This window comes from Zalophus californianus, chromosome 15 (assembly GCF_009762305.2).
Source record: "Zalophus californianus isolate mZalCal1 chromosome 15, mZalCal1.pri.v2, whole genome shotgun sequence".
NCBI classification, from domain to species: domain Eukaryota; kingdom Metazoa; phylum Chordata; class Mammalia; order Carnivora; family Otariidae; genus Zalophus; species Zalophus californianus.
Window position 1 is genome coordinate 38,087,605 of NC_045609.1, and position 17,423 is coordinate 38,105,027.

The window sequence follows — 17,423 nt, forward strand, 5'->3', positions numbered from 1 at the left end:
CTGGCCCCGTGAGGGCATCACACCCGTCTGGCAGCCTTGGAGGTTGCTCCTCTCCCAGGGTCTCCTTGTAAGAGGAACCTAAGATCCTGGCACACAGTAGGTGCCCACAGAATAACAACTGAAAGAATGCATTCTTGGTATGTCCATTTCATCAGAAGTCCCCTAAGAAAGAAACCTGTCTCTGCACCATTTCATGGCAGGGGGAGGGTCTCATCCAGACACAGTGCACACGCAGACATCGAGGTTGAAACGAAAAGGGAAGTAGAGACATAATGGGCACCTCTAACTCGATGGAGCAAGGCTCAGCTGAGAAGGGAGGAACCGAGGTCACTCCCACCTTATCAGGACACGTGGCAAGTGATTCTGACCCTCCCCACCGACGCGGTGCGGCCCAGGGAGAGCGGCCCACGCCAGCCCAGGGCTTCCCCGTACCGGATGCTGTCCCGCTCCGCCACGATCTTGTCCCGCTCCTGAAAGGCCCAGTCCCGCCGGCACTTGGCCACGTCCGCCTCCTGGAGGGCTTCCTTCAGCTCCTGGCACAGAGCCTTGCACTGCTTTCGAAGGAGTTCGGCCTCCTTGCTGGCTCTCCCCGCGTCCATTGTCACTGTGTCTTTGATCTGGTGGGGTCAAGGAGTAAGCAGAGGGGTGGTGAGTGAGCTTCCTGGTCCAGAAGTGCCCTCTAGCTGGTGTGGGGGCTGGGGCCGAACCCTCCGGAGCCGAGGGAGGGAAACACAGGACCCTAGCCTGAGCCCATCCCAACACCCCCTGCTGCACCTGTACCCCAGGGACCACCTGTCCCACAGCCACACTCGAGACCCCTAATGACACTGGTAGGGTCCTGTCCAAACTCCCGGGCCTGCAGAGCCTGTCCCAGAACCCCAGCCCCTCCTCAGCCTCAGTCTCCCTGGCCCAGGTAGAACACCTCCCCCGGAACGCTTGTCCCAGGCTCCTCCCTGCCACTCGCATGCTCCAATCTTAGACAGCCCACCTCGTCTCTCTAAAGAGCTCTCCTGTCAAAACATAACGGCACAAGGCCTGAATGCAGTGAAAGGTGCAGACGCCGATCATGACGATTCCCAACCCCCTGGGTCTGCAATACTCATTTTTATGCTCTGGCATACAGAGTTATTTTTAAATCTGAAAATACACCAGTCTTTTTGCTGGGGAAGTCCTGTGTGTCTCAGTTTGTTTAAAAAGCTGAAATCTGATACATTTGCATCTTGACACCTCCCAAAGCATTACATGCTTGGCTACCATTTCGAATCGAACTCTCGGAAGCACTCGTAGGGAAAGCTCCCTCTGCGCCTCGAGAATCCTTAGACAACGCAGGGAAAATAACAAAGTGAGCATCTACTGCAGGAGGCATTCCCACTTCTGCTCAAACGCTTTCAGAGGCAAAACACGAACAGGACACAAAAGGAACAGGCTCTGCTGTGTGTGTGCTGAGCGGTAGGAAGAAGGAAGGGAAACACAGCAAGCAGGCCCCTGCTGGAGCCACGGCCCACCTGTCACAGCGAGCCCGACACGCCACCTCTGCTCAGGTGCGCTCAGAGAGATCCCAGAGGTTCAGCCAAGAGACGAGGATGGGGGAGAGAGAGGAAAATACGGAGTCACCTTACAACCACCCTGCATCTCTCAAGTAAGAGTCAAGAGTCAGTAAGAGCCGGAGAAAAGTCCGCCCAGAAAGTACACCTTAACTCCAGAGTGACACAGTGGCTGGTGCACTCTGCTCACATCCCACATTTCTCAAGATCAATTCAAATTATCTCCGTTCTGATTTTCTTCCCACTTTCATGCAGCCTTGGTTTGTTCAGTTTGCTATTTTTTGAGAACCGATCATTATTAGTAAAGGTGTCAAGAATTTATTAAGATAACAAATAAGTTTAATGATAACATTTATTTAAATTTACATTTTACTCAGCGATCTATAATATACTAATACAGTTTTATATTTGAAATGTGTTACCACGTGGTTCCACTGAAAGGTCTTTCCCCTTGGCCCTGGATAAGCGTCTCCAGGTGAGGGCCACAAGGGAGGCAAGAGAGGCCAGCACCGGTGCTAGGCAGCTCCCACGCTCTCCCCTCCCGCCTCCCCCCGCCCCCATGGTTGGTCTCCAAAATGAATTCACTCCCAAAACACTGTTTCCAGATGAGAAACATAAGAAGTACAAGACTTCGTTTTACCGAGAGGGGAGAAGAACGGGGCATTGTGAAGGCACAGAACTGGGAGCGGAGATCCTGGTAACACAGATGAGGATGCTCAGGGCCCAAGAAGTGACTGGCCCGAGCCCCGCCCGTTAGTGGGGAGCTGAACTCCATTCCGGGTCCCCCGATTCTGACTCCAGTGCTCCCTCCTCTACACTGTGCTATCTCCAAGTGGCAGGTCTTAATCTGCAACAGTACCACCTGAGATCTCCTTCCGTCTGCTGTGGGTGATCCAGGGGGCCACAGGCTCGGGAAGCCAGGGACCGGTCCTCATGAGACACTCACCCGGCCCAGGCACCAAAGCCAACGAGAACGACCCCGCAGAGGCACACCAGGGCCCCAGGGAGAGGGCGGTGCTCCCTGAGCAGATAGCTGTCCCTGAGCACACCCATCTCTTGTAGCCGAGCAGCATCTCACAGCCCTCCCCAGAGGTGGCAATGTTTTTGGAATGCCCTCCTGGTCCCCTGCTGCTTGTCCTCCGCCTCCAACAGTACTCCCCGCCTCACTCGCAGCCCCGAGCTCCACCACCAGCACGGCCGTCAGAGGCACAGCTGCATTCAGGGCCGGAAGGGAGGTGAGGACGTGGGACAGGAGCTCTGGCGGAGACGCTGGTCTTGGGACGTAACTTGTTATCTGGAAGAACCTCTGAGTCAGGCAGCGGTGCCCCACAGCTTCCCGGGGGGGCAGACACCAGCTGCTCCAGGCAGTCCCTCCACCCTCCTGAAGGCAGTGAGTCCTCACCGCACCCGGTCACCAGGGGCCAGAGGCTGGGACAGGGGCCCGAGACGGGGACGCTCCCGTGGACATGCCCATTTGGGGAGGGGGGGAAGCAGGAGAGAGGGCAGCATCCGGAGCCAGGCAAAGACCCGGACAGGCCCCCTGAAGCCCTGTTTTCACCACAACCCACTCAGAGAAGAGGGGGGAGAGGGCGGAGGGCAATGAGAGAGGAAAGAGGGAGGAGCAAAGAGAAGGGAAGAGTGTAGAGGATGCACGGTCTGTCAGAAAGAAAAGAACCACTTCCTCAGCTGAGCAGAATGAAGGCAGCTGGGAGACAGGGAGGTAGCCTGGCTGGAAGGCCCACCTCAGCGGACCCGCTGCTGGAGAGAGATGGGGTCAATCCCAGGGAGCCTCGTGCCAACCACACCTCAGGGCTAACACAGTCAAGGCCACAGACGTGGCCTTCTCTGGCCAGGTGGGGCGTGGTCTTGTCTGAGAAGACAAACTCGCCAAAGCGCCAAGGGTTTCAGCTCTGGAAGCCGCCGGGGTGGGAGCAGGGCTTCTCCACTCTGGCCTGCTGACTCGGAACAGTGCCTAGACGAGATTCCTGCCTCAGCTGACAGGCACACTTGACATCCAGCCAATGCCCCCTGTGAAGGCCCGGAAACCGGCTCCGGGGCTGAAGGGCAAGCGAGTGCTGGGAAAAGGTGTGGGGGGGGGGGGGACGACACGCGACAGACCGCCCCCAGCTGCCGGCACCTCGGGAGGCCCGGAGCCCTTCCACGCCACCACCGAGCACGGTTAACCTCCGGAACCCAGGGGCTGCTGGCCTAGCACCTTCTCGGCAGGTCACACATTCTCCCTGACTGTGTCGTTTAGTGACTGACTCACAGTTTTTTGCTTCACCGTTTTGTTTTCCTTATTTAATATCGACATTTTCCCCAACAATTCAGCTCTCAGATGCAGGAATGTAAAAATGAGGGGATGGTTTCTCTAGGACGATGACCAAGTTCTAATACTTTATCTTTGCTTATTAAAAATGCCCTCATCATGCTCTTCTTCCTTTTCACGAGGGTTTCTCCTTCAAGGTATGGAGAACTCTCACTCCCCTTGTATGAAATCGCTCTTATTTGGCCCCCTTTTGCCTACAGAAACAATTTCATGGGGTTTCACTCTGGTCCTAACAGGGCAGTGAGACTTGGATGGGCATAACCATCATCTTAACGATAAAATAAACCACCACGGTCCCAGCTACCCCATGAGGCGCTGCTCTCGTGTCCGTTTTGTAGATGAGGAAACCGAGGCCCAAAGAGGCAAGAGGTCCCACAAACTGAGAAGCGCCGCTTTCCAAGCACAGCCCTTGTCCCTTGCATTCCGACGGCCCCGAGCACCGCCTGGGCATAAGGAGGCATCACTGTCTGCAGAGAGACTCAGAGGCCCCAGTCAACCCTCGGGCGTCAGCCCTGCCTCGGGCTTAGTCCCAAGGGCTCTGGCCGCAACAGCCTAATGCACGCTACCCCCCTGCCTACCTGCCTGACCTTTAACACCTTGCTTTTCACTTCTCACAGACCAGTCTTAAAGGCTGCGTTGTAACTGATCTGCAGAGCAAGCAGAACGAAGACGCAGGAGTGGAGGACTATTTCAGGGCGAAGAAAGCCTGCCACGGTCAGTTGAAGCAGTTCTAAGGTGAGCCACAGCACCAACCAACAGGACGGGAAGGGAATCTCAAATAGAAGGAATCCACGAGCCCACACAAGCCCCAGCAGGGCACACCTGGACTTGGGGGGAAACTGTGTCAGCAATGAGGCCAAAGTGGCTCAGGTAGGAGAGAGACTCCTTGCTGATCACTCAGGAGTCAAGCTTAGTGGCCCGATTCTGATGCCACTCGACCCCAGCCCCTGACCCTGGAGGCATGTCCCCCAGGGAGCAAGGCTTTAGAAGGGCCTTGGGCTCAGCCTAGTACATCTTCCCAGCAGGAGCCCAGATCTTTAAAGAGCAGACTCCTCAGCTATTTGGCGCGGTGGGGGAAGTGTGTGTGGCATCCCTGACGGTGCTCTTCTGCATTCACAAGGCCAAAGGTATCGATGGCTTTGGGCACTTGGCCTTGGGCTCTTGCTTCCCAACAAGCAAGTCTTTGAGATGTGCACTGACCGTCAGCACAAGGCTGATCCATGATCACTTAACCAAGGGCTGGGTGTGGGAGTGTCCATGCGCGGAGTCCATGTATGTCTGTGTGTGTCACCTGACTTGCCTGTGTCGCTGTAAGCTCCAAGGCCCGGCCCACAGCTGGACTTCCCTTTGCGAGCCCTGCAGCCCACACTGGAGCTGGGCCCCAAGTGTGAGTTCAGCAGCTCCCCAGGCAGCACTCGATAGCCCAGCATGCAGGCCTAACAGGACAAGCCATCCGCTCCGCCAATGCGGACAGCGCGGCTGCCACACCCCTGCCCACGCCGATTTCCCAGAGGCCAGGAGGCCAGCCGCCCCCGCCCACCTGCCGCAGGGCCTCCATCTCCTCGCTGGCCGCCTTCTTCTCGGACGTGCTGCTCTTGAGCTTGGACTCGGCCAGCTCTACCTCGGTCTGCAGCTTGTCCAGCTCGGAGATGACCTGGTCGCGCTCACTCATGATGAGCTTGTACTCGCTGTACACCGCATCCCGCTCCTCCTTGTACTTCTCCGATTCCTTTGCCATTTTTGCCTGCATGGTCCTCAGCTCGGTCATCTCAGACTGCAGCAGCTCCATCTCCCACTGCAGGTCCTTGTTCTGGGCCGTGGCCTTGTTCAGCTCGTGGTGGATCGCCTCAAACCTGGGGGAGAGAGGCAGCTGGGATGTGGGGGTGGGGACCTGCCCAGGCAGGACCACTGTCCTGGACCCTCGAGCATGAAGTTTCGAGTGAGGTCATCCGCACGGCTGAGAGAGGGAAGTCACGGAGCGCCGGTGCCCCCGGACCTGGAATTTTTCTCAGCCTTCTACAAATACCACAAGTTGATCTGACAACTTCCTGCCCTCTGCTCTACTGAAAATAACAGTGTATTTCTTCCACAGTCAAGCTACATTCTTTTTTAAGAATAAAAACAAAACAATGCTAGAAACACAGCATATAAAAAATAAACATGGCGGGCGCCTGGGTGGCTCGGTTGGTTAAGCGACTGCCTTCCGCTCAGGTCATGATCCCGGAGTCCCGGGATTGAGTCCCACATCAGGCTCCCTGCTCGGCGGGGAGCCTGCTTCTCCCTCTGACCCTCCCCCCTCTCATGTACTCTCTCTCATTCTCGCTCTCTCAAATAAATAAATAAATCTTTAAAAAAAAAAAAAAAAGAAATAAACATGGCCTTAACGATCATTTAGTCTGACCACCTCATTTCCCAGATGTGGACGATAAGGCCTGGGTGTGGGTGACCGGTGCAAGAGGACAGCTCAGCCCTTCTAGGCCGGGAGGCACCGTCCACACAGGCAACCCTGCAAGTCAGAACCTGCAGCTCTCCAGCAGCATTTCGGAACGCATGTTCTTTAGAATACCAACTCTTCACGGAACTCCACCGAAAAAGAATGTGTGCTCTCTGATGGCCTACACTGGGAAACACTGTGTCCCCTCCTGGAGTGGCTAGTGCAGAGTCCCAGAGGGAAGGCTCTGAAAAGTCCCGCAGTGCAGACACCTGTCTGAGTGTAACTCAGCAATTCTTAATCCTTTTTACGTCCAGAGAACACCCTGCATAGGACACCAGTGAAAGCTCCAGGGGACTGGTGTTCCATAGGGATACACCTTACCAAACACTGTTTGAGGGCATGGGTCACTTCCCTAGACCATATACACCTTTAAAAAAAAATGAAATTTTAGAGGGAACAATGCCTAGGACAATTAACTCTCCTATTTGCTGGGTGGGTGGGTGACACAGAGGGAAGAGGCCTGTGGGGAGACCTAAGAAACAGGGTGGGCAGAACACACCAGAGCTGTTCGGATGTGAGGAAGGAGCACAATTCCCAAGCCACACCAAGTGCCAACAAAATGTTTCCCAAATGTTCTAAAAATATTTTTTCGCATGAAAAGGCACAGTCCATTTGCCCCCCCCCAACCCCCTGGAAGTGGGGGAAGCCTTGCAGATAACAGTAAGCCCCTAAAGGAGAGTGGGTCCTAAGGCAACGGTGGCCCGCTCGGCCCTGTGGCCGTTCCCTGCGCAGGAGGGGGGCGGCAGGGCAGCTCTTACCTCCTCAGGGAGAGCGCACACTGGTGCTGCAGCTGGATGGCGGTGTCCCTCTGCTGTGTCAGCATCTCGGCCTGCTTCAGCAGACGCTGGTTCTCCTCCTCCAGCTGCCCCAGGCGGCTCAGGTCGGAGTTGTGGATGGCGACCTTCTCACTGTACCTCTTCCGCAGGGCATCGTAGTCCTTCTTGACCACCTCCAGCTTGTCCATGGCCGTGTCGTACAGCTTATTGAGAATTTCTGATGACCCGTTGAGCTTCAACACCTGGGGACCAGAGCGTCACACTTACCAAGGGCCTGAAGACAGGAGGAAGGACAGACGCACCACTCTCGTCGGTCCACCTGAGGACAGTATTGCTGACAAAGGAGGGGAGGCCACACCTTCGGGCCTTCAGGAGTCTTGAGGTCTGATTCCAAAGGCCCTGCCGTCATACTGGTCAATTTACTCATTCACAAATATTTCTTAAGTGTGCAGAAAGGAGTTACTGAAGCGGGCCCGAGACTTCTATCCTAAGAAAGGCCTGCTTACAAGTTGACCCTTGGCTGGCATCCGGGAACCTGAATGGCAGGTTCCTGACACTCAGGTAAAACGCTCCTCAAGTGGTCAGAGGGGCTCCTGGTGCCTGGACTGAATGAACAGTGTGGCTTAGGCTAAGCACAAGCTTTCTTCTGGGAGTCCAGAATTTCAGTACATGCTAGGCAGAGGGTGCCCAGGAGGCAGGAGCCCAGTAAAATCCCTGGGCAGGGAGTAGGTCACAATTCAAAGACAGAAGAAGTAAGTGTGTCCCATGTGACTCCACAGTGGAGGACTCCTGGAAACTTGCACCTGCTTTCCTCTGGACTTCGCTCCATGCACCTCTTCCCTTTGTTGATTTTGCTTTGCGTGCTTTCGCTGAAATAAATTTTGGCCCTGAGTATGATTATATGTTGAGTCTTGTGACTCCTCCTAGCAAATCACCAAACCTGGGGGAGGTGTTGAGGACCCTCAATACCAGTATCTAATATACTCTAGATGCTGGTGATGCTGGACAGGACACATAAAAGACTGTGGCTTGTGGACATTTTATCCTCATGCAAGGATACAAACACACAGAGACCGGTAGGTAGAGAGGTAGAGAGAAAGAGATAAAAATAATAAATAAAATAACTTCAGGGCATAATAAGGGCTATTGATAAAAGATAGAAGGGCTTAAGGAGGCCTCTCTAAGAAGGTGACTTCTGAATTTGGATGCAAATGAAGAACAGCAGTTAGAGCACAAAGGGGTGAGCAAGTGCAAAGGCCCTGAGGCAAGAACCACCACACATGTTCTAGGCACAAAGAGGAGGGCAGGGCTCCAGTCAGAGCCCAATGAACAAGGAGTGGATTCGAAATGAGGCTGCAGAAATGGGCATACAACTTCAAGGCTCCCGGCAAACAAAGACTGTATCCTGAATGAGATGGGAACCATGGGAGGGTTTTAAGCAAGACGGTATTCTACTCCGAATCACAGATACTGACGTTCACTCAAGGTGCTGCTCTCAAGAATAAAAAATAAAATGAGTTATTTGGTTGCCAGGGGCCTGCTGACTTCTGCTAAGCACCTCGGGGGATCTGAGCCCTTGGGTGGGTCACTCCACATCTCTGGGTTTCGGTTTCCTTATTCCTCAAATGATAGGACTCAACCAGAAAAGCTTGCTTAACCGTTCCAACTGCAACAGGCCAGGAATCATCTGCTTATTCAGCATGAACCCTGAGTTATCTGATTTCTACAGCGCCAAGAACCAGAACCTGGGACGACTGAATACTCCCTTTGAAGGGAGGGTTCACCCTCAGTAAAGACGATGAACAAGAGCTAAAAGTCAAAATCACAGAGACAGGGAAAGGGAGACTATTCCTCTAAGACCTAAGCACTAGCTCAACAGTATGAATGCATGAAACACTACTGAAAGGGACACGTAAAAGACCTTTACTCTTAAGACTGAAAGTAAGACGGTACAGACTCTGCTGCAGATGAAGGGTACCCCAGAAATCAGCTCAGTCAGGGCAGGCAATATTTTTCCCTTTTTCTTCTCTCTCTTTTTTTTTAGCAAAACTCTTCCCTTCAAAGGCAATCTTATCTTACAAGGCAAGGATACTGAAATATAAACCCATTTTAAAAAGCAGTACATCGGTTCCTCGGGCAGTTAAAACCTTCACTGTTTTGTAAAAATGCTTTCACTGTGGCAGATCAGAACTGCACATTGCCAACTCGTCGGAAAACCACTAAGCCCACTCTACCGTCTAGAGTTTTTTCTGAAAAAAAAGAGTAGAGTATCTTCCAAACATACAGAAAAGAAGCGCACATAATATAACAAGATTTTAAGTACTTGCCACCTAGCTCTAATCCTGATTTTCTTGTCACATGTCTCAAATTGCTCTCCAAAGAAATAAGCCACTCCAGCTGTCCCTAAATCCCCTGCCGCATCTTCCTTTTATCGTCTCGTCCCCTCCAGAATGGATCACTCCCCTCAGTTTGCTGCCACCCATTTCCATACACAACCTTCTGTTTATACCACCTACGTATCGGTAAACGTTTCTAACACTCCTTTAATTCCATGCTGCTCTGGAGACGCAGGGAAGTAATGCCAGGCAGGATTTCACTACATGAGCACATCGTACATTCTTTTTCTGTTTGGTGGACGTGTCCCTGGTCTCCATCACGGTGTTCACCATTTCTTACATTTTACGTGTCCGTTTCAGTAGTGTTTCGTGCATTCATACTGTTGTGCGACCCACCGCCAGAACTCTTCCATCTTGCAAAACTGCACCTAGGTCCCCATCAAACAACAACTCTCCATTCCCCCTCCCTCGGCCCTTGCAACCCCCCTTCTGTACTTTCTGTCTCTGAATCTGACGACTCCAAGTACCTCAGACAAATGGGATCATACAGTGTTTCTTTTTCTGTGACTTATTTCCTTTAGCATAATGTCCTCAAGGTTCATCCATGCTGTAGTATGTGACAGAATTTCCTTCCTTTTTAAAGATGAATATTGCAGTGTATGTATGTACTGCGTTTTGTTCATCCATTTATTTGTCAAAGGACATGGGTTGTTTCTACCTCTTGGCTACTGTGAAAGTCAGATCTTTCTTTAATAGTATTGCCAATCTCATAGACAAATAAGGGCTCTTTTAACTTGCATTCCCAATTACTAGAGAGAGCAACTCTCCTTATGACTCCTGTTTACTGACTATACACCTTTTCTCTTCTGTGAATTGCCTGGCCACATCCTTTGATTTTCCTTCCTCCCTCCTTCCCCACCTGCTCCTTTCTCTCTTCCTTTCTTCCTATAGGACTTAGTTTTAAATTCCAGGTACTAGTCCTTTCCCAGTTGTATTTATTACAAAATCTTCTCCCAGTATGTGTCTTATGTTATACTAAATTTTCCCATTTTGATACAGTAAAATCTATCAATCATTTCCTTTATGGCTTGGGCTTTGGTTATTCTATTTAAGAAGCTCCTTCCTACCTTGAGATCATGAAGATTCTCTATCTTTTTTTCTAAAAAGTTTCAGTTTTACTTTTCACATTTAAATCTTTAAACTACTTGGAATATCTTTCCTATATGTTGTGGCATGGGAATATAACATTTATTCTTTTCCATAAATCACCGAGTAAGAACTGAGCCCAAGTCCAGGACAAAGTGAGGACAGCTGAATGCCTCCACGTGCAGACAGTGAGGGCTGAAGGACACCAAGCACATCATCCGATGCAGGGCCCACAACGTACAGAGGCGTTCCACAAGGACCCACGCCCACATGTGCCCAGGACACAAACAGAGAACGGAGAGTTCTCCGCTTTCTGGGTCAGTGTCTCTACCCGTGTCTGAAAAAGGTCCAGCTTCTAGACTGGATTGCCCCGACTTGTGGACAGTACCTCAAACATTCCAATTAAAAATCACTTCAAGGGATGCCTGGGTGGCTCAGTCAGTTGAGCGCCTGCCTTTGGCTCAGGTCCTGATCTCAGGGTCCTGGGATTGAGCCCCTGTGCTGGGCTCTGTGCTCATCTGTGACCCTGTTCCTCCCTCTGCCTCTGCCCCTCCCCACACCCCCCACCCAGCTCAGCTCATACTCTCTCTCTCTCTCAAATAAATAAATAAAATCTTTTTTAAAAAACAGAAAAAATAAATCACTTCAAATGTTTTACACTCTGCACATCCCCTAAGCCAGGTGAGAACCCCACTGGCTCCAAAGGAACGACTGGTTTCTGCAAAGGCCCTGCTGCCATTCTCGGTCTTGCCCACTAGGTGGCAGCCCTGGGTAGCCCGGCTGAATGCTCTCCTGCAGTTGCCACATCTTCTGAGCTTCATCAAGAAAGAAACTAGTTCTAAAGGCAGCCTTGACACAGCACAAATACCTCATTTTGGGCCTTGCTATCTTCACGGGTCCACAACAGAATCTGGAATCTACACCGTGGCTTGCCCTTTCTTCCTTGGGAGACAGTCCCCCAAAAGCCCCAACCGTGAGGAGCTTGGACTGGAGCCTGCATGACAATCCAGGGCAGCGAACTGGCTGCCCCAGGATAGGTCCCAAGTTCCCGGGGAGACAGCGACAGTCAGGGAAAACCCCAGAGCAGACCCAGAAATCCCTTCTGATGCTCAGCCCAGATCTCACATGGTGGGATTTGGCATCAGAAGGGACCTGGGATCATCGGGCTAATAGCCTGTGTTGTTCTGGCTGTGGCCTTGCCCACAGGTGAACACTCCACAGGACCAGATCTTGTCTATTATGAGCTGAAATCCACCTTCCTTAACTTCTACCCTCTTGTTCTCATTCTAGCCCTAGTCCCAAAGGATCCCTTTCCCACAGGACAGCATCCAGACATTCAAAGAGGCTCATGGGGGGGACCTGGGTGGCTCAGTCGTTAAGCGTTTGCCTTCGGCTCAGGTCATGATCCCAGGATCCTGGAATCGAGCCCCGCATTGGGCTCCCTGCTCAGCGGAGAGTCTGCTTCTCCCTCTCCCACTTCCCCTGCTTGTGTTCCCTCTCTCACTGTGTCTCTCTCTGTCAAGTAAATAAATAAAATCTTTAAAAAAAAAAAAAAAAGAGGCTCACGGGCCCCCAAATACTTCTCGACTTTTCTCTACAAGCGGGACTCAAAATGTGGGCAAATGTGATTAAAGCCTCTGAAGAAGTTTGGAAAAACCATGGCCATAGTTAACTCTGGATAACTGAAAAGCTATCCTATTTATTAGCTTAGAATTTTTCCCTTTTATAATCAGATGATTATGGTCTTATTAGATAGTTCAACCTACACACACACACACACACACACACACACACAGACACACACACACACACACGTTCAGCTTCCCAGCAAGGCTAATGGAATTTTAAGTGATCAAGACTATCTAGTTTGGCAGAGAATTCTAAAACGAGACAGGCAGTAAACTTCTCATCTCAAATTCTTTAGAGATGACTCCCCCAGCTTGTGAGGCCAGGGAGGAAGTGGCCGGAAGCGAGGGTCTGGTTCCATCCACACAGCAGGATGGAGCAGCTTGGCTGTGCCCCACAAGGAAGCCAACAAGAGAATGGCCCTCATCTCTGCACTGGTCAGAAACACTCTCCGCTCTGGGCTTGTGTGAAGCATGCCCTTCAGAAACTCAGAAACCCCATTCCTGGACATCTGAAAAAAGAAGTCAACTTTCACGAATCACCAAAAGCTGAGGTGGGGGTGGGTGACGTCACTGCTATTTGCAGATTTTTTTCTTTTTTAACCAAAGAATATATATCACAGTAGAAAAGAAAGAGGATCCTCCATGTTGCTCCCCCAACCAAGGCTTGGCAGTCTCTGCCCGGGCTCTCTTGGGCATTTCAGAAGCACCCCAGAAGAATCCAGATGGCACATTCTGACTGAGGGACCTGGAGATGGCACTGCCGGGCTGCGAGTCACCCCCCCACACATATGCATGCCAACACATGCACGCACACAGGCAAAGTGGGAGAGGGCCTGGGGCATGGCGCCCCTCCCAGCCAGGGCCACCTCAGTTCCTCAGAAATAAATCATGCAGAGGGCTGGGGAGCCCCACAAATCCCTCAAGCAAACACACAAGTCAAACAGCACCATTTACCCTGCAAGGGCCTCTTCAAGTGAACAAGGCATGGGAGGGGCCAGGCAACAAAACCGGCCTTGTCCAGCGAGGTCAACCTTTGCCCTCGGGCCCTGTGGGGAGGAAACCTGTGGCCACCCCCGTGTCCCCTGCTCCCCTGCTTCCTCTGCTGCTGGCCTATCCAGGTATGAGCTTTCCACAGCCCAGCATCCAGCCCAGACCCGGTGAAGGTGAGGCGGCCCGGGCTGGGGAGAGCGGGTAGTCCTGGCAGCTCAGAGATGCGCCCTCACCCGCGCCCCCGCGGCGGCCGGCCTCCTGTCCCAGGGCCATCCTAAGATGGCATGTGCCAAGGCACACCGGTCCAGCTGAACAGAGCTGGGGAGACTCACTGACCACTGTAACAAACTAGCCCCCCAAGGGTCACAGCTGTAGGAGAGGACAGGAGAGGGAGGCATGAGCTGGAAGGGAGGGGCAGTGACTGTCCCATGTCATTTGTGGGGAGGACAGAAAAGGGGGGGAAGGGGGAGAGCGAGCTCAGTCCGGATGTTTGTTCAAGCTGTGAAAGTCCTCGGGACAGTCAGAGAACGGGAGGTCATGAGACTTTACGCCTCATGAGGGCAGACATTTTTTTATGACAAAGTGATAACCGGAGTCTTTTTTCCCCCAGCTATAATTCATACACTGTACAATTCGCCCTTTCAAGCGCCCCAGTCTGTGGAGCTGGTATGTTTACAAGGTTGCAAATCCACAAGGCTGTGCAGTAAGTACCACTGCATAATTCCAGAATGTTGTCATCCCCCCCAAAAGGAGGCCCATGCCCATGCGCGCGCACCCACCCTCCCTCCTCCCGACCCCCTGCCCCACACAAGCCCTCGGCTACCTTCTGTCTCTAGGGAATGCCCCGTTCCGGACAGGTCACACAAGGGGAATCGGACACCGTGTGGTCTTTTGTGACTGGCTTCTTTCATTTCACACGAAGTTTTCGAGGTCCATCCATGTGGGAGCAGGTGTCACCGCCTCATGTGTTTTCATGCTGGATGTTAATATTCTGCTGTAGAGCACAGACCACACTTTCCACCGCATCCATTCGCCGGCCGATGGACATCTGGACCGTATCCCTTTTCTGGCTACTGTGAATGACGCCACTACGAACATTTACACTACGGGTTTCTGTGTAACAGCTGTTTGCAATTCTCTTGGGTACACACCTCGAAGTAGAATTGCTGGGTCGGAAGGGGACTGCATGTTCACAGTTGCAGGAACTGCCAAACTGACTGCAGAGGGACTGCCCCGTCTGACACACCCGCATCAGGGCGGGGGCTCCGGCTACTAGTCCACATCCTCCAGGAGGGCTGATTTTACCCCAGCCTTGAGGAGACTCGAACTAGAGCAGCGATGAGAGCACACACTCAGGCAGGCACACAGCGCCACCACTCCACATGCGACATCAGCTACCCTCCGGGACGACCATATGAGGCCAAGTCTGCTGCCCTGACAAAGTCCCATTCCGCCACTTTCTGGCAAGGCTATGGGCCTTCCCTTAGGCTAAGATGGGGCCAGAAACACACCTGAAATGAGAAATCACTCAAAGAAAAGTAAAATCCAAACTAAACCCAAGGAGGAAGGCTGGGCCACATTTAGACAGGGTGGAAAAATGCCCATAAATAAACGCGCCCAGAAATGGCAGGGTGAAGGTAAAGACAGGGAGATAAAGCCGGCACCCCCAGCCCTGGGCAGAGAAGGCGCACAAACCGTCGGCTGGGGCCATCCCTGCCTCTCACTGTGGTTTCCCCCTGCCGGAAAAGGGAGTCAACAAAAACAGAAAGGGAGGCAGCTAGAATGAACCCATGGTATTGTGGTGTCGGACTGGAACTGGGAGTGTTAGTGCAAACTCACGGTTTTTAATATTAATGCTACATATCGAATATCCAGATATATGAGGGGGAGTGGGAGACAAGAGACATGGAAACTCAGATATTTCCTACTCTGGCTACTGACACGGCTTGGGAGCAGCAATACCCCAGTAGCTATGTGCACACCTGGCGTTCAGATCTTGCTTCTAAGTACCATCCTCTACTAAAAGGAATGAGGACTCCTTGGAGAAATGGCTGATTCCCAGGGCAAGGGCAGGAAATGCAATGAGCCTGGGACGACATCTCCCAGAGAGCAAGAAAGTGTTCAAAGAGTGAGAAGGGCCTGTCAAAAAGTCAGAGAAGCATCTTGAAGGGGCTCCTGCCGGCCACAATGAATCACAACCTGCCGAATAAAGCTGGAAATCATGGGTCCACATAAAGACAGAAGGGCAAAGGGAAAACAAGTAACTCTGCAGGAGAGAAGGCTGGAGACGTCACCTTCATCAAGTGACCAAAGGGAACATCACCGGGAGCGGCTCCTAACCAAGTCCCAACCTCTAAGACAACTGAGAAGGTGGCAATATCACTTCTGTGACAGTCCCAAGATGCACAAATGGAATCAAACCAGCAAGATCGGACAAATCCAGGTGGAGGGACATGCTAGCCTGGCATCTTCTGAAGCATCAAGATGAGGTAAGTCGAAGTCTGAGGAACTCTTCCAGATTGAGGGAGACCAAAGAGACCTGCAATGCCTTATTCTGGCCTGGATCCTTTTCTTATTAAAGACACAATGCATACAACTGGCAAGACTCAAATTGAGGCCTGATGAATAGATGGTATTATGTATCAATGTTTCCTGACGTTGATGTTTGTGTTACTGTCATATATGAGAATATCCTTGTTTATTAAAAAGCACACAGGTTGGCAGTTTGTTCTGGAATGATAAGGGGTAAAAATTCTTTGGGCTGTACTTGCAACTCTTCTGTAAGTTTACAGAATTTAAAATTGCAAAATTTTAATTGTAAATGAAAAAAAAAAAGCAAGAGAGATAATGTCATGCTACATGATCAGATGAGCTCAGATTGTCCCATATGAGCTTTGTGTGGAGCAAGCCCCAACAGTCCTGCTTTAACTCGGGGAGCCATAAATGATTTCGATGGGAACGCGGACGCTCTACGGCAGTGCTCAGGATGCTCTGCCGCTCACTGGGACTGCCTTCCCACCCTAAACACGCAACCATCTATGCACGCAGGACGTGGCCTCGGCCCCTGCCGTCAGCCCGGGCAGTTCCGTCTGTGAGCTCTAAGAGGAATACTGGCCAACGGCACTCACAGCAAGCCAGTTTTCGCACTGACTGGCCCACTCCTATGCTTTTGTCCATGTGAAACAAGAGCCGAGCAAAGCGAAGAAACTACCTTGGAATGTAAGTCAGGAGCAAAAGAAGAGGAGACACTCCCACCAAAAACTAACAACAACAACTACTCCATCTCTTACCTGCACAGGGCTTCAATACTTCCATGCTTCTCTCCATCTGTAAGAGCTCACACGACCCACACAAAGGGAGGAAGCTACAGACCCACAAGTCCCCTTACTCTGTCAAATTCCTCTTCCACACTGAACAGCACTGCATAGCACCTCCTCTCTGACAGCCCTTGCAACGTTCACAGTGATACACAGATCCGTGTGATCATTTGACGAGCATCAGTCTCCCCCATTGGACTGCAGAGTTCAAGAGCGTCCATTCACAGACATCCCAGTGCCTCACATCAGGCATTCCAAAAATACTTACTGAATGATCACATGGCTACGTGGGAGGGTGGATGGATGGATGGTAGGTGGGTGGGTGAACGGGTGGAAGAATGTAAGGGGAGTAAGAGGATGGATGGTGGGTGGGTGGGTGAGGGATGCATGGAAGGATGGATGGTGGGTGGAAGGACGGACGGATGGATGGATGGATGGATGGTGGGTGGGAGGATGGATGGTGGGTGGAAGGACGGATGGAAGGACGGATGGTGGGTGGAAGGATGGATGGATGGATGGACGGATGGTGGGTGGAAGGATGGATGGATGGATGGATGGATGGATGGTGGGTGGAAGGACGGATGGTGGGTGGAAGGACGGACAGATGGATGGATGGATGGTGGGTGGGAGGATGGATGGTGGGTGGAAGGACGGATGGAAGGACGGATGGTGGGTGGAAGGACGGATGGTGGGTGGAAGGATGGATGGATGGATGGATGGATGGTGGGTGGAAGGACGGATGGATGGATGGATGGATGGTGGGTGGAAGGACGGATGGTGGGTGGAAGGACGGATGGTGGGTGGAAGGATGGATGGATGGATGGATGGATGGTGGGTGGAAGGATGGATGGATGGATGGATGG

At 52.1% G+C, this 17,423-nt stretch overlaps 1 protein-coding gene across 3 annotated transcripts in view; it reads right to left on the reverse strand.

The window, feature by feature from the left end:
* The window catches only part of DLG5 (discs large MAGUK scaffold protein 5), a 126,955-nt gene that overhangs the window by 43,796 nt on the left and 65,736 nt on the right, over nt 1-17,423 (reverse strand). For all 3 annotated transcript variants that reach the window (XM_027595967.2, XM_027595965.2, XM_027595968.2), the window contains 3 exons: nt 7,126-7,385; nt 5,414-5,726; nt 433-617 (listed from right to left, as the gene is read on the reverse strand). In XM_027595967.2, the coding sequence (XP_027451768.1) occupies nt 433-617; nt 5,414-5,726; nt 7,126-7,385 (758 nt within the window). The remainder of the gene's footprint in view (nt 1-432; nt 618-5,413; nt 5,727-7,125; nt 7,386-17,423) is intronic.